This window comes from Colossoma macropomum, unplaced genomic scaffold (genome assembly GCF_904425465.1).
Source record: "Colossoma macropomum unplaced genomic scaffold, Colossoma_macropomum, whole genome shotgun sequence".
Taxonomy (NCBI): Eukaryota; Metazoa; Chordata; class Actinopteri; order Characiformes; family Serrasalmidae; genus Colossoma; species Colossoma macropomum.
In genome coordinates, this window is record NW_023494801.1 from 35,084,951 (window position 1) to 35,110,366 (window position 25,416).

Sequence of the window (25,416 nt, forward strand, 5' to 3'; positions counted from 1 at the left end):
ATGTTTAACTGATTGACTCTAAACTTCAAATACAACTGATTCACTTTGAGCTTCATGTATAACTGATTCACTCTCCGTTTCATGTGTAACTGATTCACTCTGAGTTTCATGTGTAACTGATTCACTCTGAGCTTCACGATGAGCTGTGATTCTCTCAGAGGTTTGTGTAGAACTGTGTTTCTCGGCCGTCAGCACAGATGGTGTGCAGTCTAATCTCCTGCAGCAGATGCACAGCAGCATTAATCATGCAGCAGACTTTAAATCACGAGTTAACTCCTCACCCTCCATAACTCCGCCCACTCAAAGCCTCTCCACGTTTATAACCTCTATAAGACACTGAACCTCCCGCAGATTTATATGGATCAGTCCACTCAAAGTCAATAACACCCAGACTGGGTCATCCTTACCATCCTCCTCTATAAACACTGCTCAGATTAAAGGGGAAGTCCACTGATTTTTCAAAATTCCTTTGTAATTCAGAGGTTGATGTTGCATGAACCACCAGTGAACCTACATGAAGACGTTTTAGTCCAAAATCTTCTCAAAACTATCTTAAAACAGTGTCTCAGCCATCAGGCAGTGCATTCATAACCATTTCATGTAGTAACTTTCTGTGAGGGAGCTTTTAGAGGTGGACGTCTGGTTCCTATCAGCACCACTGTGAACAGTTCTGACTCGGTAAGTTTCTCTAGAACGGAGCGTTTCACACCAAACCGCTCTGAACCACTCTGTTTACAACATAACCAGTTAATTATGTTTGTGTGTGTGAGTGTGTGTGTGTGAGTAGTGTGTGTGTATGTGTGTGTATGGGGGCAGTCGTGGGCTGGAGGTTAGGGAACGAGCCTTGTGACCGGAAGGTCGCTGGTTAGATCCCCTGAGCCGACGGTATGTGACTGAAGTGCCTTTGAGCACCTAACCCCCAACTGTTCCCTGTGCGCTGCGGATAGGGCTGCCCACCGCTCCGGGCAAGTGTGCTCACTGCCCCCTAGTGTGTGTTCACTAGTGTGTATGTGGTGTTTCACTGCATGGATGGGTTAAATGCGGAGGTCTAATTCTTCTGTGTGCAAAAACACAGTAGGCTAATGGTTCTGAATTATGTGTGTGTGTGTGTGTGTGTGTTATATAGTAATCATACTAAAGTATTTGTATGTGGCAGTGATTTTACCCAGCATGCTTTGCTGTGTCCTACCTTCTTTCCTCCAGTGTTGAGCCGTATTGGGGTCAGGAAGGGGTCAAAGATCAGCCGTCTGGTCTCGATGTTCACCGGAGACTGTCTCTTCCCCACCGAGCACAGGTTCCATGCTGTGTTCACCAGACCCCAGAACGACGGAACTGAGAGAGAGAGAGAACAGAGAGAGAGAGAACAATGAGAGAGAGAGAGAACAGAGAGAGAACAACAAGAGAGAGAGAGAACAACGAGAGAGAGAGAGAGAACAGAGAGAGAACAACGAGAGAGAGAGAGAACAGAGAGAGAGGGAACAGAGAGAGAGAGAGAGACAGAGAGAGAAAGAGAGAGAGAGAGAGAGAGAGAGAGAGAGAACAGAGAGAGAGAGAACAGAAAGAGAAAGAGAGAGAGAGAGAGAGAGAGAGAGAGAGAACAGAGAGAGAGAGAACAGAAAGAGAAAGAGAGAGAGATAGAGAGAGAGAGAGAGAGAGAACAGAGAGAGAGAGAACAGAAAGAGAAAGAGAGAGAGAGATAGAGAGAGAGAGAGAGAGAGAGAGATCCTGTCTGAGCTGGATTTAATAATCAGGAGGTGAGGAGGTGGAGAAGTTCTCGTGCTGGAGCTCCTGCAGGCTGAGCTGAGTTGATCTCTGATTGGTGGAGGAGGTTCAGAGATTATCTTAAAATATTCATCCCAAACTTCCGCTGTGAGCTACATCATTTAATCCTGAAGATCTGGATCATCACCTGCAGTCAGTACCTAAATCTGAGTCTCTACTCTAACTGTGAGTTCTGCCTGTCTGTGATCACCAGCTCTGCCGCTCTGACCTCGTCAATATCAGTAATCAATAAAAAACTGATCAGGTCCACTTATAATGTTTATAATGTTTGAGTGGTTTTAAACATCATAATTGATTTCTACGTGATCGTTTTCCAGCTTCTCTGTATCCCTCACATTCAAACAGACTGTCTCTGTCACGGAGCTACTGCACAGATATATGTAAATGAAATGAATATGTATATGGAAATTAGCTCTGTTCTGATTGGCTGTCTTGTATTGTGCCTCATTCAAAAAGCAGTCTAACTTCAGGGTGAGGGGGCTGTTGGTGGGATGTCGGTGGGGTGTTGGTTGGCTGATGGCTGCCTGATGGTGGGGAGCTGGTTGACTGATGATTGGCTGATGGTGGGCTGATCGTAGGCTGATGGTGGGATGTTGGTTGGCTGATGGTTGGCTGATAATGGGCTGATCGTAGGCTGATGGTGGGGGGTAGGTTGACTGATGGTGGAGTGTTGGTTGGCTGATGGTTGGCTTATGATGGGGGGTAGGTTGACTGATGGTGGAGTGTTGGTTGGCTGATGGTGGGGTGTTGGTGGAGTGTTGGTTGGCTGATGGTTGGCTGATCGTAGGCTGACGATGGGGTGTTGGTTGACTGATCGTAGGCTGATGGTGGGGGGTAGGTTGACTGAAGATAGGCTGATGGTGGGGAGTTGGTGGGGTGTTGGTTGGCTAATCGTAGGCTGATGATGGGGTGTTGGTTGACTGATGGTGGGGTGTTGGTTGGCTGATGGTTGGCTGATCATAGGCTGATGGGGCACTGCAGGAGATTCCCTGTCATTACGCCTGTAGCTGCAGTAGGAGGTGAGCGGCTAAGAGTAGATGTGGCAGATGGACAGTGAAATCCTGACCCTGTCCACCATCACATCAGCCAGGAAGGAGGGGGTCCTGTGTGAGAGTAAGCCCCCCTCCTGACCCCATAAACACAGATTACAAACACATAATCACACAGATGTGGACACACACACACACACACACACACACACACACACACACACTCTACGGATCAGCTCGCAGTGACTCAGTAAGGAGCTCTCAGTACAGCCAGTGTGTGTTTCAGTGCAGTGTGTGAACAATTAAAACTACATTTCAATACATTTTATCCTGTATTTAACATCAATAACACTAAAATACAGGCGGAGGAGACTGAATGGTGTTCAGACAGTGAGGCGCAGTTTCGGCATTGTCTTGGTAGCTTTGTGAAACTGCACTCGGCACTGAGGTTAGATCTGAATTCTGTTTCACGCTCAGCAGCTGTAAACATCTGTAGAGCTTTTTTTAGAGCTCCGGTCCTGCAGGGCTTCAGTCCAGCACAGTTTCAGAGATTTTCCTGCTGAAAAACACCTGATTCAGGCCAGCAGGTAATTATCGGTTTAGTCTCAGTGCTGCAGCAGAAAAACTCTCCAAACTGTGCTGGATTAAAGCTCTGCAGAACCGGAGCAGAACCCTCCTGATCTAGAGCATCTACAGCTGCACATACAGCAGACTGGTGGGTTAATAGACGTGTTTTATTATAAAGTAGCTGCCTTACAGACGCAGTTTAGATGAACAGAGTGATGAAATATTCATCTCTAATCTTCAGAACAGAGAATATTTCTGCACAGAAAGTTGTAGTTGTGGAAGTGGCGAGTGACGGAGTGTCCCGCAGACGTTTAAGCACTCTTAACGTACTTCTGCTGTTTTTTTTTGTTCAGTGACCTACATAAACGCGTGTGTTTCCCAAAATAGTGCTCTAACCACACGGTAATCCTGCTTTTGTTCAGAAACAATCGCTCAGCTCAACACATACATTTCCATTTCAATTCTGAATCATTCCATTCAGAGTGTTGGACAATGTTTATGGAGCACTGACACGACGCACATGGTGGGAAATCAGGGAGATCAGAAGGGCCGTAAAAGGGCAGAGTGAAAAGGTGGGAATTGATGAAATCAAAAATTATGACAACGAGAAACACCCTGAGCAGTTTTTGTCTACTTGGATCAGTTATTACAGGAGACCTGTTACGCTTTTCCTGTTTTTCTCTTTCCTTTAGTGTTCTGTAGATGACATCATCTCATAACACAGTCCTTACTGCCCGCCTACCGGTGAGCTCGGCCTCCTCACACAGCGCACAGCGGCTACTGGAGGAGGAAGAGTGTGTTCAGTGCTGTAGTGTGTGGAGAGATGCTGACCGGACTTTCAGGATCCACTCTGGATCAAACTGATCTGGCAGAACCGACACCACTGAAGAACCAGCCACTGCGGAGTTACAGCTGCTGAAGAGAGAAGGGTCTGTGTGAAGACTGCAGGACAGGGGTGGAACCTGGAGGGCAGAACCGCCCTGGAGGCTGACCGATCAGAACAGAGTGGGAGAGCTGACCAATCAGAGCACACTGGGCTCATCAGGACCACTGAGACACTCCTGTCTAAAAGAGCGTTTCAGACAGAGGGTGAATAGAGATGAACAGTCTGAGGAAAATAATATGTTTTTGAACATTGAAGCTGTAAATCTGTTACAGTAGAGCAAAAAATACAATAATGAACACTGAAAATGAGCATAATAGGGCCACTTTACTGTCCCCAACAATAAAGGAGAAATACGACACAGATCGCTGGTCGTCACAACAAGAATGAAAGTGCTTGAAAAGATCTTTGCGTCGACCAATATTATTGAAAAGTTTAAGCAGTTAAACAGTTTAATTGGGTCTACAGAGTAATCAATACTGGAAGAACTGCTTATTATACTGATTCAGGTAGATTCATATGTTATTCCAGGTGGTTGCTAGGATGTTGCTAAGTAATTCCTGCTGGTTGCTTTGTCAGGCCAACTTAATGTGTCTCTTCAAGCAAAGATCAAGATGGTCCAGACTGTGGTCTCCTTTGTGGTTCTTTATGGTTGTGAAATCTGGACAATTAAAAATCAGGACAGTAAAAAATATTCAGACCTTTGAACTTTGATGTTGGGGAAGTCATCAGAAGGAACCTTGGATGACAAGAAAACAGACAAATGGGTTTTTGGCCAATTGCAGCTGAAATAACCAACGTGACGGTCTAATTTTAGACATTTAATGAAAAGAAGCAGTTCACTGGAAAAACTGCTCTGCTCAGAACGGTTGAAGGTAAAAGAGTAAAAAGCAACATGATGGAGATGATGAGAAGAACCAGCCGTTCAGAAGCCTGAAGACCCGAACAGAAGACAGGATGTTCTGAAGGAACACTGTTCGTATGACAGTGAGGTGTCTGGGTCTTATACAGCACTGCGTTCTCTGACTTTCTCTTTATTTTTCTAAAACTTGCTTTCAGCAAAACGCTGACGTCACCCATTGTCCTCTATTTGAAACTCTTCTTTGCCCTGTAAACTCAGCTGAGCGGGTTTATTGTCTGCTGTGCTCTGAGCTGCTGTCAGCGTGTAACTGAGCAGGGTTAGCGCTGCAGAATGGCAGAACTGGAACAGACGAGTGAAGAAAAGTGAAAAACTCTCGAAGGCTTCAGGGCTTCAGCACACGATTCCAGACAAACAACCCACAAAAACAGTATCCACAGTTTTCACCTGAGGTCACACTTTTATTCACAGCCATGTTGTTGACGTCAGTGTGGAGCCCTCAGGATCTTCCAGATCTTCAGAGAAGGTTCGACGATTTCAGGGAACTAAAAAATACAATACTATGTTTTTAGAACAGTAGTGAGCTCTCCCATTGGTCAGGACAGCGGTCAGCAACATGCGGCTCTTTATTGCCCTGTTGTGGCTCCACAGCTGAATCAGATTTGTAGGTAAAAATAAAATAATCCTCCTTTACAGTAAAATAAAGCTCTGCTGATCGTTCAACACAGTTTAACAATAAATGGTCTTAAACTCTGGAGTTAATGTAGAACTGCTGATTCACCCTTTAACCCTGAAGATCAGCACAGACTGCTGGTCACCATAGCAACACAGACAACAGTCTCGCCTAGCTAGTAGCTAACGAAACAGCAAAGAGAGAGATTTAAGATGAACATTGATAATTTGGAGATGAATGGACTGATTAGTGTTTCTAATCACTTCAGCTGGTTTCCTGATTCATTTAATCTGCAACAACAAACTGACAAACATTAAAGAGCCGTGAAGCTGAAGTTGTTTCTCATTCTTCGTGTTAAAAGGTACAGCAGTTACATACTAGTGCCATTTAAAGTGGAACACAAAATGTCGAGCTATAAGCTGGTGAATGAGAAGCATCAGCCTCGTAAAAAGTCAAGCGCTGAAAGATATTTTACAAGAAACTCTTCTACTTTAGAGGAAAAGTCTCCTGCTGGAGATGTGAGGAAAGCAGTTATAGCTGAGCTAAAGCTTAAAGTAAGTCTTAAAGTAAGTAATTTTTAGTCTACACTAGCACATCAGCACATTCTGAGACAGATTTACAGCCAAGATGGTAAAATGGCTGTAAGGATAAAATGTGGCTCCCAAAGTAGTTTGATTTTTGTAGAAGGGACAAAATGACTCTTCTTAACATTTGGCTTGCGACTCCTAGTGTAGGATTTCAGGAGCTGGACTGAAGGCTTTACACTTTAGATAAACTACCTACATAATTAGGAAAGATTCAATCAATCCCGTTTTGTTTTACAGTGTGGTGAGAAATGAGTCTTCTGTAGGTTCTAGATACATCACTGACTGTGGATGTGGGCTGTACTCTAAGCTGTTTTCAGTCAGCTGTTAGAAATGTTAAAGCGTTAGGGTCTGAAAACCGGCGACTGGATTTGCTTCCAGTCAGTTTTAGCAGCATCACCATTTTAATTAAACGATGTTTATGACAGTGTCATTTATTTAATTTCCACTCTAAACAGCCATAAAGTTCAAGTTATTGATTTTTCAAGAGATCAGATATCAGATAATTAACATACATAATGAAGGAGAAACATCAAAGTGAAAAAACTGGTTAAAAGCCACAGAGCTATAAAATGTGGCTCCTAATAACCACCTGGAAGAGCTGGTCGACCCCAAAACTGCCCCTATCAGATAAACAGCACTTAAAGCTTTCATCTCTGAGAGAGAGGAGAAAATCAAGCTGCTTCAGATCTGAAAACATCCACAGGTGTTTCTGTCCATCCTTCCACTGTGAGAAGACGACTCAGCGCTGTGGGTCTGAAAGGATGTGTAGCTGATCAAGAAGAACCTCACTGACAAAAGGAGACGGACACATCAAACAAAGAAGCTGAACGATGGACTGACCACCCCAGAGTCCAGACCTCAACACCACTGAATGTGTTTGATTACTTCAGAAAATGATCAACCAGCTTCTCAGACTGAACTTTGGAGGTGTGTCTGCAGATTCTTTGAGGAACTGAAAGTGAGTGTCCTGAAAAGAATGGAAGCTGGAATAAAGGGAAAGAGTTAGCTGTTGAGGATTCTGGGTATTTTCTGTTTTCTGTTTACTGAAAAATCAATAACCTTGCCTTAAATAAATGAAGGGGGTCTCTGACTTGGAGATCTGAGTAATTCAGTCTGTTATAGCCATTAAAATGAAATGAGAATAAAGGACAGAAAAAAAGATTCTTCAATCTTTCCATAAATTAATCAACAAAATCAATACAATAATACAATAATTGTTCTTTCTGAATTTTTGTTTTAGGGATTTTTTGATCATGTTGCAAAACAAAAACAGCAGCAACTTCACAAAATGATTTTTATATGAAATAATTTTGACACTCTTCAGTTTAAACAGTACAAATGTGAATGTTAAACATGCAAATATGATTTTATTCTGATAATAAACAGATGAAGGTAAAGAGTGAACACACTAAACTCTGAAACATCTGATTGTTGAGTAATTTTATGTTAAATATGTTTCTAATTTTTCTCCTGACACTGAAAAATCAATAACTTCACTGCTGCTTTGACTGGGTAAATAAATGGGGGGGGGTCTCTGACATTTGCACAGTATATAACACACATATAACAGATATAAGTGTGTAATTAATGTCTGAGCTGAATATAAATTTAGTGTCCTATTAAACGCTGCGTAAATCCCATTACAGAACTGAAGCAAACACTGATGATAACGCAGAAATGTTCATTTTAATTCTCAGTTCTGACTCATTCCGTCTCCCTCATTCACAGCCAGATTTACCCACAAATCCAATTCAGAATAAAAGCGATTAGAAATGTTCTGCTAATTGGATTCGGAGGAGATTCCTGAGCATCGAGTTTACAGACACATCACCATTGGGACTTTACAACGACTCACTGCCATATAAATAATTACCAAAGATACTGGTTTGGTACCAGCTTGTTGAAGTAGAGCCAATAATGTTTGTAGAATATTGCAGCATTGGTGTAGAAGTAGATGCAGGTGAGGCCATTATTTCTTATTTTCATTATTTCTTTGCCATTTGTCTGTAAGTTTCTTAAAGGACCCTTTCACTCCTCACCGCTTGGCAGGATTATCCCACTTCTGACACCACTGTGGCACCAGTGTAGAAGGAGACATGAGACAGGCCACATTTCTGCCATGAGAAGTGCTCAAAAGTACATGTAAACACACCTTGGGAGCAGGCCGGTCACCTCTAGCCACACGTTTTCTCCTGAAGGTAGATACACTAACCCCCCATCTCACTACAGCCCACCACAAACAACACAACCAGCGCATACACACATCTCAACCTAACAACGGAAAAGACAAACACAACCAAAACAACAGCAAACATCTCTTTCAGCGGGGAGGGGCGGTTTGATTTGGGGGGGGTCAGAGAGGGGGAGAGGTGAGCTTTGCAGACCAGCCCCCCAAAAGCCCCTTTTGAAATGAGGAGCTTGTAACAAACGTCACAATATGTTTTACATGAGATCTGAGGCTCAGGGACCCCCGGAGGGTCCACATGTTCCAACCCAGCTCACAACACACAAGTTAGACACGCAAGATAGAGCAAAATGTGGTCTGTCTGCAGGACCCTGAGGACGAGTGTGAGAACCAGATCTAGACGTACTGATCGTACTCGTCATATATCATCTAATCAGGAAAGGGAATCATGAAATCCATCATCATAACGATAACAGATCATCACATCACTCCGTTCAGCTGGATTCATGTTTGGAGTTCAACTGTGTGATCTGTGAGTGTGTTGAGGTGATTGATTACACACTGATCTGTGTGTGTGTGTGTGTGTGTGTGTGTGTGTGTGTGTGTGTCTGTGTGTGTGTGTGTGTGTGTGTGTGTGTGTGTGTGTGTGTGTGTGTGTGTGAATCTGGAGCTGATGAGGATAAATCTCCACTCTCTGGTTCTTCAGCTCCTCCGGTGTTCCTCTCCTCTGATTCCACACCGACAAATCAAATGAAAACTTTAATCACTAACACAGCTTCCCAACAATAAACACACACACACACACACACACACACACACACACACACACACATATATATATATATATATATATATGTGACTGATCTACAGTCAGTGTTGTTAGTACTGCAGGTCCACTCTGACTGCTCAGCTCTCTCAGCCCTGACCACAGAAATAAAGCTGTAACATGGACTGACTGATAAACATCTGAAATACACTGCTGAAATATGGATCAATGGGATAGTCCTGTTTCCATGGTTACACTACACACATTTCCATGGCCGTACTACACCTGTTTTCCTGCTTATTCCACATCCACTTCTAGACTTACACAACATCCATCTCCATGGTTTTAAAAAGCCCATTCCTGTAGTTGCACCACATCTATTTCCATGGTTACACCACATCTATTTCCATTGTTACACCACACTTATTTCCATGGCTACACCACACCTGTTTCCATGGTTACACCATACTTATTTCCATGGTTACACCAGATCTATTTCTATAGTTACACCACATCCTACACTTATTTCCATGTCTGTACACTCTCAGAATGGTTCTTCAGGCTTTAGGGGTTAGTAAAAAAAATGGTTCTATGTAGAACACAAACACTCGATGAACCCTTCACAGGGTAAAATGTTCTTCAGATTAATGGAGAATGTGCTGTATATGTTTCTATAAAGCACCAAAAAGGATTCCTGTATTGTTACAAGTTTGATATCACAACAATAATAGAACCCTTTTTGGTGCTATATAGAACGCTTTTCAAAAAGCTTCTATACAGAACCAGAAAAAACAGATTTTCCAGCAAGAGTACTTTGAGTGTTCTTGGTTCTACATAGAACCATTTTTACTAAAGAACCCTTGAAGAACCATCTTTTATTAGAGTTACACTGCATCCGTTTCCATGGTTACACTACACATATTTCCATAGTCAAAGTGAGAATAACGATGCGAACCATCGCGGGCTAATCACTGTTACGGCTGAAATGAGGAGGTAAAGAACTGAGTTTGGTGGATCAGGAAAAGAAGAAAGGAAGCGTAAATGATGTGATGAGATGATCTGTTCTGTCAGCAGCTTCAGTGAAGGGGCAGATTTTTAGCTCTGCATCGTCAGATAAACAGTAAAATAGAGTGACTTGCTAAGCTAATGTTAGCTGGCGTTAGCATTAATGTTAGTCATTCAAAACTAGACTGGTTAGCTCTTGTAGCTAAAGTTAGCGAACATCCTCTGTGAGAATAACTGCTGTTCTGCATGTACAGAATCACGTCCACAATAACAATAACAACAATAATAAGTGGAGATGAAATATGTGGATTGGAAACAGTACAGAATGTCACTAATGAACGTAATGTTGTCATGTTGTTTTCGTATCTGTGTGTGATGTTGGGGTTTGGGGTGATGGTGGGCTCCAACCTCATTGGCCCCCGGTCCCCCCCTGCTCCACTTCTGAAACCAAAACTCCACCCTGGAAGGCTCCAGACTCATTACCTCTCTGCAGCGCTTATGTAACTATGCTAATGGCTGACTGTGTGGATTAATTTCATCAAATAAACATGAAGCTCTTTATGAGCTCCTGTGAAATAATCATCAGAAGCTTTTGGAGAGAAACGCATGTGAGACGTGTGTGCAGATACATTTCAGCTGAAATATTCATCCAGTCTGAGAGTGGCAGGACGGAGGAGCATGAATTATAAACAATGATGAATTATGAGTGACAAAACCTCAAAAACCTCTGATTTACTCACAGATTTCACAATTCACCACCTCTCTCTCTCTCTCCCTCTCTCTCTCCCTCTCTCTCTCTCTCTCTCTCTCTCTCTCTCTCACCTGGAATAAAGGTTCCCTGCACTGCGTCTTTGTAAGCCCACCAACCATCGTGAAGCTTTGAGGAGACGGGCTGCGCTGCAGGAGAAAAAGAGATGAATAATCAGCATAAACACTCCTCGAACTCAAGAACATCACAGCTTTAAAGTGACAGTTCAAACAAAACTCCAAATTCCCACTTTACTCCAAATGTGGTCAATCAGCCAAAAGACGTTTGGTGCGTCTTTAGTTTTAGCACTGGAGCTAGGAGGCTAATGTAACTAATGAGCAATGGAAGCTTATGTACACCAATTAGCATCAGGACTATATTATCATGCGTCTGCCTCCTCAATAACAGTGAAGTCAGATTCCCTATTTGCCACCTTCTTACTCAAATTTTCCATCCCACCTTAAATGGAATGTAACTGCTGCACCATTTAAGGTGAAGGTCATAGGAACCAGGCGTCCACCTCTAAAAGCTCCCTCACAGAAAGTTCCTACATGAAATGGTTATGAATTCACTGCCTGATGACTGAGACACTGTTTTATGATAGTTTAGAGAACTTAAACTCCATTCATGGTGGAGGGATACATGCAGGGCGCTGTGAGGCAAAATAGTCCCCAAAGAAAACTGATTATTTCAGATTTTCCACTATTTTCCATCATCAACATTCCATATAAACTCAGAAGACTCGTGTAGGTTCACTGGTGGTGAAACATTTCACACCAAGCACACGTTTAAATGCATGATTTACCGCAGAATTAAATATATATGCACACATATGTGCTTCTATACTATCTGCACTCAGCGGTGCTGTTTCTTAATTGAAGCTCCACTCTGCTCGTGCATCGTAATTGGCTGGATGAGATGAAGCCAGATGCATTATGGATCTCCTGCGCGATGAAAAAGTAGGTCAGAGGCTGCAGAGTCGGGTTTTATTTCATTCCATTTTTATTACATCATCATTCCGCTCACCTCCCGCTTGCATCACTCCGTCAAAAAAAACCCAAAAACCCCAAAAATCCTCCCAAAAAAACACACTTTGATCTGCTGGCTGAGACTGACCACAACAAACAGAATACTAAACACACTGCACTTTCTCTGATCCCCCCCCAAACCCCCCCACTGAACCACACCACACATACTGATACGCATTTCTCTATGGATGAGTCAGTGTAGCATTAAAATACAGATTAACTTTGATTTAAACATACAGGCAGATTATATTAAATAAATAAATAAATGAATAATTTACTTGTAAGCTGCTTTGCGTAAAACAGACCAAATGAACAAATGTAAAGTAACATCGTTCAGCTTTCTAATAATCCTCATTTTTGATCTTTGATTATTAGAAATGTCACACATTTTTGCATGTTTGTACCGTGTGGTGGTGACGTTTCTCTGGATACTGAAGCTCTGGACCAAAAAAACAACACAATTTATTTTGAAGCTCAGTATCGACGCTTGCTTCATTCTCCAAAAACACATTTTTCCTAATGAGTTCAGGTGATTCAGCCACACCTGCTGCTAACAAGAGTACATAGTCATGCAGTCTCCATAGACAAACACTGGCAGTAGAGGGTCAAACTGATGAGCTCAGTGACTTTAAACATGGCACAGTTATAGGATGCTGCCTTTACCACAACTCAGTCTGCGAAGTTTCTGTCCTGCTAGATCTGCCCCAGACAACTGTAAGTGCTGTTACTGTGAAATGGAAGTCATTACAGCTCAGTCAGGAAGCGGGAAAACGTGCAAACTCACAGAGGGCATAAAAATGTCCATCCTTTATTGCATCACTCACTACAGAGTCTCTGGAAGCAACAAGAACTGCACATCAGGAGCTTCATGAAATGGGTTTTCAAGGCTGAGCAGCTGCACACAATCCTACAGTCTTTATGTACAATGCCAAACATTGTACATTGAGTAAAATAATGGTAAACTCTATAGTCAAGATGTCTGATCAACATCTTACACAGAAGCACACTTATTAAACAAGCCCTTAAATGGAAAACATTACCACACTGAGTACCTACTCAGAATGAAGTACCTGTTAGTGTAAATGAGTGTAATGAACCTTAACGGTTGAATCATTAACTCTATCTGATGTTAATGAAGGTCGTTGTCTCGCTCTGCTACATCAGTGATCTCTGATCGAGCAGCGCTGCAGTGGAGGTTTAGTTCCCTGTCAGAAAAGCTCTTCTGTACAGCTGTAAGTAAAGTAGGTTTCATAGTTTTGATCCTCATCTGTCTCTTTCAGCAGCAGCACAGTGACAGCAGGAATCACATCCAAGGTTGATGCATCCGAGGAGCTCACGTTTCCAGTTTTCCGTCTTGTTGGAGTCGTTTGATTGGCTGGTTGAGCTGTAGCTGAATGTCCTCTAAAGCCAGACAGACACTGTGTGATGTTAGAAATCTAGAGTTCTTTGGTGACTCTCACTGTACGTTTGAATAGACCATCGTGTTCAGATGAAGCTACGATTTACATACTCAATTTAATAATAAACATGTATGTAGGGTTATGTCAGTTGTCGTGACAAGCTTATGTAGGTGCCATGTAGCTTTGTGAACAGAGCCTGGCAGTAAAGTGTTAACCTGTATTCTATGCACAGATTTCACTCTGTAAGGAATGAAAATGAACACATTTGGTTTGATCATCAAGAGACACAAATAGAGTTTACAATTTTATTTTACAGAAACAAAAAACAGCAGGAAAACAAACTCTGAGCACGAAGAAAACAAGCATGACTGACATCAACAAACAGAGCTCAAACACATGAAGAGACGCAGGACTGAGATCCAGACCAGGAACGCATGAGGAGCTCTTACAGGAGACCAAACAGCTGGAACAGGAGGAGTAACTAACAAGACACAGGTGTAGAGAGTGACAAGCAGGCGGAGCTTAAACCTAAACAGACCTCAGGGCTGGAGATCTGACGGCACAGAGCTGAGACACAACAACACAGCTGAATAATGTCACCTTATATTTCTTTAGGCAGATGATAAAATTACCCACAACATTACATCACACTGCTTTCTGTATTATTATTATTATCATTATTATTATTATTATTATTATTATGCTAACACTTTCTAAAGTTGATACCTGTAGCCTACAGCAGTTTAGCCCCACCTATTCAGTCTACAGCAGTTTAGCTCCACCCATTCAGCTACAGCAGTTTAGCCCCACCCATTCAGCCTACAGTAGTTTAGCCCCACCATTCAGCTACAGCAGTTTAGCTCCACCCATTCAGCTACAGCAGTTTAGCTCCACCCATTCAGCTACAGCAGTTTAGCCCCACCCATTCAGCCTACAGCAGTTTAGCCCCACCCATTCAGCTACAGCAGTTTAGCCCCACCCATTCAGCTACAGCAGTTTAGCTCCACCCATTCAGCTACAGCAGTTTAGCCCCACCCATTCAGCTACAGCAGTTTAGCTCCACCCATTCAGTCTACAGCAGTTTAGCCCCACCCATTCAGTCTACAGCAGTTTAGCCCCACCATTCAGCTACAGCAGTTTAGCTCCACCCATTCAGTCTACAGCAGTTTAGCCCCACCCATTCAGTCTACAGCAGTTTAGCCCCACCCATTTAGCTTACAGTAATTTAGTTTCTAACTCTACAATAACTTCATATTACATCCATATTAACTCAATATTAACATCACATGAACTTTACATTAACTTAAAATTAACTCTACATTAGCACCACATTAAATCTGTTACCTCTACATTAACTCCATATTAACTCTACATTAACTCCACATTAACTCTACCTAATTCTACATTAACGCTACTTACTTACTTTCTACATTAACTATTACCTCCAAACTAACTCTACGTTAACTCCAAATGAACTCTACATTACCTCACCATTACCTCCACAATATCTCCATATTAACTCCACATTAACTCTACTTTACCTCCACATCAGTTCCACATTAACACTCCATTAACTCCACATTAACTGTTCATACACTCTACATTACCTTCATATTAATTCCAAATTAACTCCACATTACCCACACACAACTCTACATTATCTACATGTTACCTCAACTTGAACTCTACATTAACTCTATATTAATACCAAATTAACTCCACATCACCTCCACATAAAACTCCACGTCACCTCCACATTAACTGTAAATGAACTCCACATTAACAGTGCAGACTGAGTCAGGGTTCTTCATAGTGTTGGACCAGCAGGACTGTCACTGAGAGTTTGCCTGAAGAATGTGATGAAACGTGATGAAATGTGATGCTAATGGAGGAGAGTATCAGAGTATAACGCTCAGAGGAATTAAACTCTTTCAGAAGAGACTGGAGCTTCACGTCATCTGCACAGCGGGTTCCACAGTCCAGAACCAGAGGAACATTAATAAACCCAGTCGGAACACTAATACACTCACCGGGAATATTAATAAATCATCAGAAACATTAATAAACTCACCAGGAATATTAATAAATCATCAGAAACATTAATAAACTCACCAGGAATATTAATAAACTCATCAGAAATATTAATAAACTCATCAGAAATATTATCAGAAATATTAACAAACCCTCAGAAACAGTAATAAAACCTCAAAGCATTAATAAACTTACCAGGAATATAAATAAACTCATCATGAACATTAATAAACCCATCAGGAACGTTAATAAAGGAAACAGAGAGGATGTTAAACTCAGACTAGCAGAGCTTCACTCACCTTCAGAGATGATGATGCTGATGTGGAAGATGAGGATAATTTCACAGAGATGCTGCATCCTCCGCTCAGTCCATCTCAGCGCTGCAGACCGAGAGGAGGAAGAAGAAGATGATGATGATGATGATGATGAGGAAGAGGACGTGGAAGAAGAGTTTCGTCCAGCTGCTGCTGCCCATCCGAACTGGACAGACCAAGCAGCTCTCTGAGCCTGCAGCACCGTCACAGCTCTCTTTCTCTCTCTCCCTCTCTCTCTCGAGCTCATGCATAGAGGAAGTGCAGATTATTCCCACATACTGTCAGCAGAGGGCGCTGATCTGCACTGCAGTTCTCACAGCAGCAGACAGAGGATGCCAAACACTCTGATTCTGCTCAGAGACGTGAAGGATCTGGAACTGTGTGTACAACCCACTTTCCAAAAAAGTTGGGACGCTGTGCAAAATGTAAATAAAAACAAAATGCAATGATGTGCAAATTGTTTAAATCCTATATTTCATTGAAAATAGTACAAAAACAACATATTAAACTTTGAAACCGAGAAATTTTATTGTTTTCTGAAAAATATTTTCCCATATTGAATTTGATGCCAGAAACATATTCCAAAATAGTTGGGACAGGGGCAACAAAAGGCTGGTAAAGTTGTGTAATGCTAAAAAAAAACACCTGGTGGTTAATTGGCAACAGGTCAGTAACATGATTGGGTATAAAAGAGCATCTCAGAGAGGCGGAGTCTTTCAGAAGTAAAGATGAGGAGGGTTCACCACTCTGTGAAAGACTGCACCATCAAATAGTGCAACAATTCAAGAAGAACGTTTCTCAACATAAAATAGCAAAGAACTTCTGTTTTTCATCATCTACGGTACAAAATATCATTAAAAGATTCAGAGAATCTGGAGAAATCTCTGTATGTGAGGGACGAGGCCAAAAACCAGTATAAACTGGCTGTGATCTTTGGGCCCTCAGACAGCACTGCATTAAAAACAGACATGATTCTGTAGTGGAAATCACTGCATGGGCTCAGAAACACTTCTGAAAACCACTGTCTATGAACACAGTTCATCACTGCATCCACAAATGACAGTTAAAACTCTAAAACGCAAAGAAGAAACCAAATATAAGCAGGATCCAGAAACGCTGCCACCTTCTCTGGGCCTGAGCTCATTTAAAATGGACTGAGGGGAAGTGGAAAAGTGTCCTGTGGTTCTATTGATCAACATTTGAAATTCTTTCTGGAAATCATGGACACTGTGTCCTCTGGGCTGAAGACCACTCAGCTTGTTATCAGTGCACAGTTCAAAAGCCAGTATTCCTGATGGTATAGGGGGGCATTAGTGCACATGGCATGGGTGATGTGCACATCTGTGAAGGCACCATTAATGCTGAACGATATATATATATATATGTGTGTGTTTTGGAAACATATGCTGCCGTCCAGACGACGTCTTTTTCAGGGAAGGCCTTGACTATTTCAGCAAGACAATGTCAAACCACACTCAGAGTCCGGGTGCTAAACTGACCTGCCTGCAGTCCAGATCTGTCACCACTGATAACATTTGGTGTATTATGAAATAAATAGGATGAAGGAGACCCTGAACTGATGAGCAGCTGAAATCCTGTATCAAACAAGAACAGAAAACATTTCGCTTTCTAAACTACAGCAGAGTCTCCTCAGTTCCCAAACGCTTACAGAGTGTTAAAGAAAAGGTGATGAAACACCGTGGTAAACAGGCCCCCGTCCAAACTTTTTTGGAATGTGTTCTATCAAATTCAAAATGGGCATATATTTTTCAAAAAACAATAACATTTCCTTTAAAAATATGGTTTATATGATTTGCATATCATTGCATTCTATCTTTATATACATTCTGCACAGCGTCCCAACTTTTCTGGAAATGGGGTTGTAACTGTATGATAGGAGAGATTATATATACAAAATTACAGCTGTTCAACAGAGTCTCTCTAACTCTCTTCTCATTGGTCAGGCTTTGGACTTAAACCAAATTAATCAATAATTAATTAATGATTCAGTAAAATTCTGCTGTGAATTATTTGGTAATTCAGTATCTACTGTAAATAATTCAGTATGTACTTTGATTATACAGTAATTATGATTTATTCAGTAAATCCTGTATAAACAGTTAAAGGGGTTAAATTTGGGGGTCCAGGTGGGTTTGACTTTGTGAGAAATCCTGCTGTGTGAAATAATCTCTAATCAAAATCTCCTCCATCACTGAATAAATAAACAGACTGATTTAGATAAATATTGATAAATTATTGGGTTTATTTTAACACACTGTTCACAAAAGGACATCAAGGGCAGATATTCAGATCAGAATTGATGAACAATAAATCCATAAAAAAGAAGATAAAACTTTAAATGTGTAAACTTCAGTCTTTACATTTACAAAATCTCTGAAATATAAAAATAAATCGCTATAAAACACGGATCTCTTTTGCTGATTCTGCAGTTCTGAACTGTGTACATCATTAATAAAATCTGTAATAATGAAATCTGTGATTTTTACACTACAAATGATTAAATCTGAGATCTGGCAGTGCTGCTGCGCTCAGGCAGCTGCTGTTTGACATCATAGATTAAATTAAATATTTAAATGTCTCCCTCATTCACAAAATCACAGAACAGCAGTGATGTTTCGCGGCCAAAAAAAGCCAAATCCCCGAGCTGAACATCTACAGCGCGAACAGAAGACCAGCTGGACACAGATGACCACTGAGCAGTGAATTAAACTCTGGGATTTGGCCGATTTCGGAGGTCAAAGCTTCAGTAAACAGACGAGGCCTTTAATCTACTACACACAAAAAATAATAACATTCATATCTATAAACAACCTGAAAAATGAAGCGATCAGTCCGTGTTCAGCACCGCCTTACAGAGAAACACATCAGCGCAAATAAACTATTAAACTTCGCTAAAAAACGACGGTACAGCAAAATCATCAATATCACAAATCATCAATATCTCACTTGAGTAAGGCGGAGGAGGTGGTGCTGTATCAGTGCTGCCCCCTGCTGGAGTCACCTTACAGTTTATAAACATACACACACCGATCATAACGGGCAGTAAACCTGTCACAGCGACATCTGATACTATTTATTAATAAGTGCTAATTTATCAAGCGCAAATGATTCCCGAATAGTCCATCAGCAGCTGCAGCTGACGTTGGACTGAGCTGATCCGGTGCCGAGTGGTCAGTAGTTTTGTTGATTTTCAGTCCAGTTGGTGATCCAGTGCTTCTTGTTGTGTTGCTGGATGAGGAAGCCCTGACTGAGGCTGTAACGCTCCTCTTTACAAACCCGCACGCCGTGATATTTCGACATTCTCCTGAAGTAAACAGCCCGTCTGAAGAACCCACACTAGAACACACACAAACAGAGAACAGGGAGAACAAATCAGAACAGTACAACAGTAGAACAGCAGAGCAGCAGAACAGTAGAACAGCAGAGCAACAGAACATTAGAACAGCAGAACAGTAGAACAGTAGAACAGCGGAGCAGCAGAGCAGCAGAACACTAACGAAGAGTGAATATCTGTGCTTGTTCATAAGAACATAAATCTGTGGAAAGTGATTCAAATTTAAAATCTAACAGTATTTAAAATTTAATAGTTGAGTATTTATGAACAGCTTATGTCAGAATTCATAACACTTAAAATGTTTTATGCAGTTTCAAAGATGATGCTGTTTTATCATAAACATTTCTAGCAGTGAAATGCTGTCTGTAAGCAGGACTCTGCATTATAAGCTCAGTTAATCATGCTTTATAACAATGTTATTAACTAAATAAATGTAGTGTAAGGGCTCTTATGTCACCATCATTTACTTCATAAAGCGTCTCATGGCGTGAGCTGTTCATAAACACCTGTATAGTATACTAATTTTACTAATGCACTAATTATCGCTAGCTGTATAATTAATGCTGCTGTGTGTTATAAAGTGTTATAAAGTGTTACTGATTTCAGAGGGAAAGTCGGACAGAAACTGAACTCCAGAACCACAGAGGAGGTTTTAGAGGAAGAAGAACGCTGCACTGAACTGTAGGGAAAGGTACATGTGTTAGTCCAGAATCTAGAACCTAGAACAATTCTTCAGAGCATGTGCAGATAGAACCTACAGATCATTTCTTCAGTTTGCGAGTGAAGCTGTGATAACAGAGACTGAAAGAGGAAGCGTGAAGAACCGAGGAGGCAGGTTCTGCTGCGGTTCTTGGAGGAAAAGATCAGCATCAGAAGTTTGGGTACAGCTCACCTCGGCTCTTTAACAGCTTTTCAAGAAAAGTTTCACTGTCAAATAAATAGGAAAAACGTGCTGTGTTGAAGGAAAATGTGCACAAATTATCTGCTCTGCAAAGGTTCTGTTAGCATAAAGCAGCTCTGAGCTAAATCTTTGCGTATATTTCGCTTCAACTACAGCTGCTTATTTAGCATAATGTTGTTAGCATTTAACAGCTGCTAAATGTATCTGCTAAATCTTTGGGTATAGTTTATGGCTGTTTATGGCTGTCTATGGCTGTTCGTGTCTATGGCTGTTCGTGACTGGCTGTTCGTGACTATGGCTGTTCGTGACTACGGCTGTTCGTGACTACGGCTGTTCGTGACTACGGCTGTTCGTGTCTACAGCTGTTTGCGACTATGGCTGTTGTGACTACGGCTGTTTCGTGACTATGGCTGTTCGTGACTGTGGCTGTTCGTGTCTATGGCTGTTACCATAATGCAGCTACATGCTTTGGGCATATTTTGCTTCAATTAGCTGTGTTATTTGCATTGTGTTGTTACCACAAAACAGCTACATGTGAATCCTTTGGGTTTATTTTTCTTTACCTAGTTGGTTTGTTCGTGAGCAAACGCAGCTACATGCTAACACTTCGGTATATTTAGCTTCAACTATAGTTATTTTTCTCTCTGCATCGCAGTTAAAAACTGAATTGAGCTGAAGTTAATAAGACTAAAAGGCAGTTTATCATACATTACAGTCGTTGTCTTGTCAGTCTTGTTAGTATTAAGCTGCTGATATATGATATGAGAGCAATCCTTTAAGTATATTTCACTTCAGCCAGCTGTTTAGTTAGCATAATGTTCTCCAAAGTAGCTACGTGCTAATGCTTTGGGTATATTGCGCTTCAGCCATAGCTTCTATGTTAGCGTTATATTGTTAGCACAGAACGCAGCCTAGAACTTTGTGTATTTTTATCTTCATCAGGATCGTGTAGAGTTGTGACAGTTTTCTTTTTGAAGCTGTTAGAAGCTCATATTAAAACACTTTTGGTCCAAATGTGTTTTAACCCCTTAAATGGCTCCAAAGTTTTATTACACACGTCTATAATCTAAGAATAGCTCAGCCTGTTTGCACTGAAGTCCCTGTAGTTACTGAATAATAAGCCTCAGTCTGTAATAAGACTGGATTTTTAAGGAGTTAAACACCTGAACGGTTTGAGTGCTGATCTGTGACATCACAACAAGGGAAGAAAGTGGGCGTGGCCTTTGGCTTTACTTCTACTGTCACTAATATTGGCACAAATTTGCTATGAATATGTGAGACTGTTTTCCTCTAAATAAACTTTAAAAGTGAGCTGTCCCCAAACTTCCGATGCTCAGAGATCATTCCAGAGTGTCCGGTGCGGAATCAGGGAGAGGCAGAGCTGGAGAGAGAAGCAGGTTAGCGAGTTTTGATCCGTGTTACTTCACTCGGTTTACCGAGAGTTCGTTAACACTCGTGTGGAACCTCGGTCCTCATTCGTCCTCCGTTAGTCGGTCGGTTTCAGACGGCTGAACCTTCATCTCCGCTTTCTGAGCCTTCGCCTCGTACAGCTCCCGCGTACTCGCCCTCCGGAAAAACCCGCACTGAGGATTCAGACATAACCAATCAGACACGGAGAACACACTTCTGGGATCAAAGCGGTGCTCACTGGCGCCCCCTGTGCACCTCACTGAGGCCCACATCAGCGCTGAACCAAAATCACTTACAGACCAGAACCAATCAGAGGGGAGCGTCTGGTTTCAGCTACCAGACCAACATAGCAGAGATGGTGTTCAGACTGAGTTTAAACATGTTTATTAATCTTAATTCTGTGTTTGTACTGAGCTGCTTTAGATCAGCTAACGTTCCTAACGTTCCCAATGTCCCTAGTGTTGGTATAGTGCACTGTGTAACACCTCTGCCTTGCACGCTGTAGACTGGGGTTCAATCCCCCACCTGGGTAAGCACCCTACACTATACCAATAAGAGTCCTACCTAAGAGCGTCTGCCAAATGCCGTAAATGTAGTGTTCCTACTTCTCTCAGGCAAAAAGAAGAACTCTGGTTTGATTAATGTAAACATGGTTCCCAGAATATTAATGTGGTTTTAATTTAAAATAGTCCAACATCCATAGTTTATCAGTTCCTTATCAGTTTCCTCTACGCTGATGAGCTGCCAGGCAGTCTGGACTGAGCGCTTGGTGGACGTAGTAAAAGTAACTGAGATACGCAGGAAGACGACTCAGCCAGTCTAACTGTGATTCTGACTGGTCAGTTTGCTCCTTTACTGTAGCCACTGCTGAATATATCTTAGTCCAGCTTTTCTGTATAGACCCACCAGCTGTAGGGGGGGGTCGCTGTTTGTGTTGGGGGGGTCAGTACATCTGTTTTGTGGTTAGTCTGGTGAGCAGACTTTTGCACTGCAAAAAATAGTATCTTATCAAGAGAAATGATCTTAAAACTGGTCGATATATATAATATTTCTAAGCTTGTCTGAAGTTTATTTAGCTTATTTCCAGACATTTTTAAGTAACCGTATTAAGTAAAAGTATCTCACTATACTGGCATAGAATTTTGTTTGTTTTAAATGGGCTTAAAACCAGCAAAATAATCTGTCACTATAATGAGATAATTTTACTAAATAAAATGTAAAAATGTCTGAAAATAAACTAGATAATCTAATAATCAGCGCACAACCATCTCAAAATGGGAAATATTAGATACACTGACTGGAATTAAGATCATTTCACTTGAAAAGATCCTATTTTTTGCAGCGTGTTTTCTTTTTTTGTGGCTGGGTAAAAACAGTCGGTTTGGGTTTGTTTGTTTTTTTTTCGAAGAACCTGATTTCAGCACTGCTGTTTGTCTTTGTTCAGTGTATTTGTCATTTATTTATTTCATGCTGTTTTTCTTTCCTGTCCCGTTTCACCATCAGAGCCGTTATTTATCCACCATTTACTTATTCTGTTATGGCATAGTAGGCTAACTCCAGCTCCAGCTAACTGGTAAAGCTTCTATTTAAAATTTCTGCTCCACCTTAAAAGGTGCTGCACTTGCAGAACGCGTTTGAGGAGAGTGTGTGATGATTTAGGTTGCAGTTAGCACTTTGCTAACTGGTTGGGTATAAACGTCCATTACTGGTTAGCTACATTAGCCTCACAGCTCCAGGGCTAAAACTCAAGCTAACTTCACACGCCGAACACGACTCAGCTGACTGGTTTGTGGGGCGGCGAGGGGAGCTGGGTGAATATGATTATATGTTTTGAATAAGTGAGATGTATATATTATATTATAGTTATATTGATATAAGATATGAGTTATATTGTGTTTTTTTGCTGATGCTCACCTTCCACAGGAGGAGGATGATGAGTCCCAGCAGGATGACTCCGGCCAGCGCTGACACGATGATGATCCACAGAGGAACTTCATTCAGCGCCTCCGTTTGGCCTGCAGGGGTCACGATCACAGCGAACTGACCAAAGAAGAAGAAGAAGAAACGTTCAGCAACAAAACTGCGCTCTTAGCAAAAAGGGTTCTACATAGTACCAAAAAAGGGTTGGCTTGTGGCCCTTTTTGGTGCTATGTAGAACCCCTTTCAAAAAGGTGCTATATAGAGCCATTTACATCACATTCTCCAGCAGTGTGAAGAACCCTTTCATGATGCAAAGAACCATTTATTAATGCAAAGGGTTCTCTGGGTGTTCATGGTTCTATATAGAATTTTCTTTTTTTATTTTCTTTACTAAAGAACCAATGAATAGCCCTCTTTAAGAGTGTACACACTTATCAGCAGAACAGCTGATTGGTTTACTAACACAGTTCAGTTAGATTATGATTCTTTAGGAAACGATTCAGTGAATCATCTCACATTTCACCATTTGATTCAATACGTTTCCATTCAAAACTGTAGTAGATTAAGATTTTAGGTTTTGATGTTTGAAAACATTAGAATCTTATTTTTGCTAAAAATAATACTTTATTATTATTATTATTATTATTATTCACTAATGATTTTTAAACTAATTTAGATCTATTAGCACCTTTAGATCAATATTGTTTACATTCCTGTGAATATTAGAGGTTTCATTAATGTCAAAACTGTCAAAAGAACAGAGAAAACTCCCCTCTCATTTCTAACAACTGACCAAAGCCTAATTTTATTCACGGTCAGTTATCTAGAACCTTCAGAAGACATTTTACTCTCTAAATTGTTCCCAAAATGTGATAGTTGATTCGCTTCCTAATGATGTTGGTAGTTAATGTAATGTATAAGGTCTTCAGTTCAGCTCCTGAAGTCCTGACCAATGCGAGAGCAGCTCAGCTGTATCTACATAGATTCTACAGAGAGAACAATCCTGATTGGACAATTTTTGTTGGACATTTTTAAGATAATAACACTTTTGTTTCCAAACAGAACTGAATGAAATAAGAGTTTTACTACCAAACTTAGAGTTTAAATGAGTTTAAATGATGACGAGTATTTTTCATGTTACAGAAATTATTACAAGTTCTCTGAAGATCTAATCTTTTAAAAAAAAACAGTGGTTCTATATAGAACCATGAACACTCAAAGAACCAGTTGCATGATTAAAGTGTTCTTTGCATGGTGAAATTGTTCTTCAGATTGATGGAGAATGTATTGTATATGGCTCTATATGGAACCTTTTTGAAAGGGGTTCTATTTAGCATCAAAAAGGGTTCTTCTGTTGTTACAAGCTTGACATAATAACCTTTTTGGTACTATATACAGCATATTCTCCATCAATCTGAAGAACCCTTTCACCATGCAAAGAACCATTTAATCATGCAAATGTTTTTTTGAGTGTTTATGGTTCTATATAGAACCACTGTCTATAAAGAACCCTCAAAAACATCTTTATTAAGAGTCCAGAACATTCTGAGTTTTAATAAACTGTGATTTCAGCCACTGAATGTGTCTCTGAAAGGCTCTTCTCGGTTCTGAGTGATGAGGAACATACAGAGACACAGTAGAGACACAGAACAGGACTAGAGTTCTGACCGTCACGAATGTGTTGTCCATCCTGATGGCGGGTTTATCAGTGATCAGCTGCAGTGTGGCCTGACCTGTGATCAGCGTTTCTGAATCTTTGTAATCCTGTGGAGAACACGCAGAACCTCAATCACTCTCCACTCATATCACCATCTTAATGACATAACAATCACAGCACTGAATAAATGTATTTACTTTAGTTAATTATTTATTTATCTGAGCCAAACTGTGGTAGTTAATACGAGTCTTGAGTTTATATTGAATATTGAATGTATTGAGTACTGAATCTGAAGATTCAAGAACATTTTAACACATTTTAACACATTTTAACACAAACCAAATCAGAATTAACAG

The 25,416-nt window shown here is 41.0% G+C and overlaps 2 protein-coding genes across 2 annotated transcripts in view; both read right to left on the reverse strand.

Moving 5' to 3' along the window:
- ca10b (carbonic anhydrase Xb) overlaps nt 1-15,860 on the reverse strand; it is a 37,803-nt gene extending 21,943 nt beyond the window's left edge. The window contains exons 1-3 of the mRNA XM_036589844.1: nt 15,803-15,860; nt 11,119-11,193; nt 1,190-1,332 (exon numbers count right to left, since the gene is read on the reverse strand). Of these exons, the coding sequence (XP_036445737.1) occupies nt 1,190-1,332; nt 11,119-11,193; nt 15,803-15,860 (276 nt within the window). The remainder of the gene's footprint in view (nt 1-1,189; nt 1,333-11,118; nt 11,194-15,802) is intronic.
- A 2,202-nt stretch (nt 15,861-18,062) lies between these two features.
- The window catches only part of itga3a (integrin, alpha 3a), a 50,579-nt gene continuing 43,225 nt past the window's right edge, over nt 18,063-25,416 (reverse strand). The window contains exons 23-26 of the mRNA XM_036589557.1: nt 25,072-25,167; nt 23,398-23,523; nt 21,510-21,656; nt 18,063-19,174 (exon numbers count right to left, since the gene is read on the reverse strand). Coding sequence (XP_036445450.1) covers nt 21,546-21,656; nt 23,398-23,523; nt 25,072-25,167 — 333 coding nt within the window. The 3' untranslated portion in view covers nt 18,063-19,174; nt 21,510-21,545. The remainder of the gene's footprint in view (nt 19,175-21,509; nt 21,657-23,397; nt 23,524-25,071; nt 25,168-25,416) is intronic.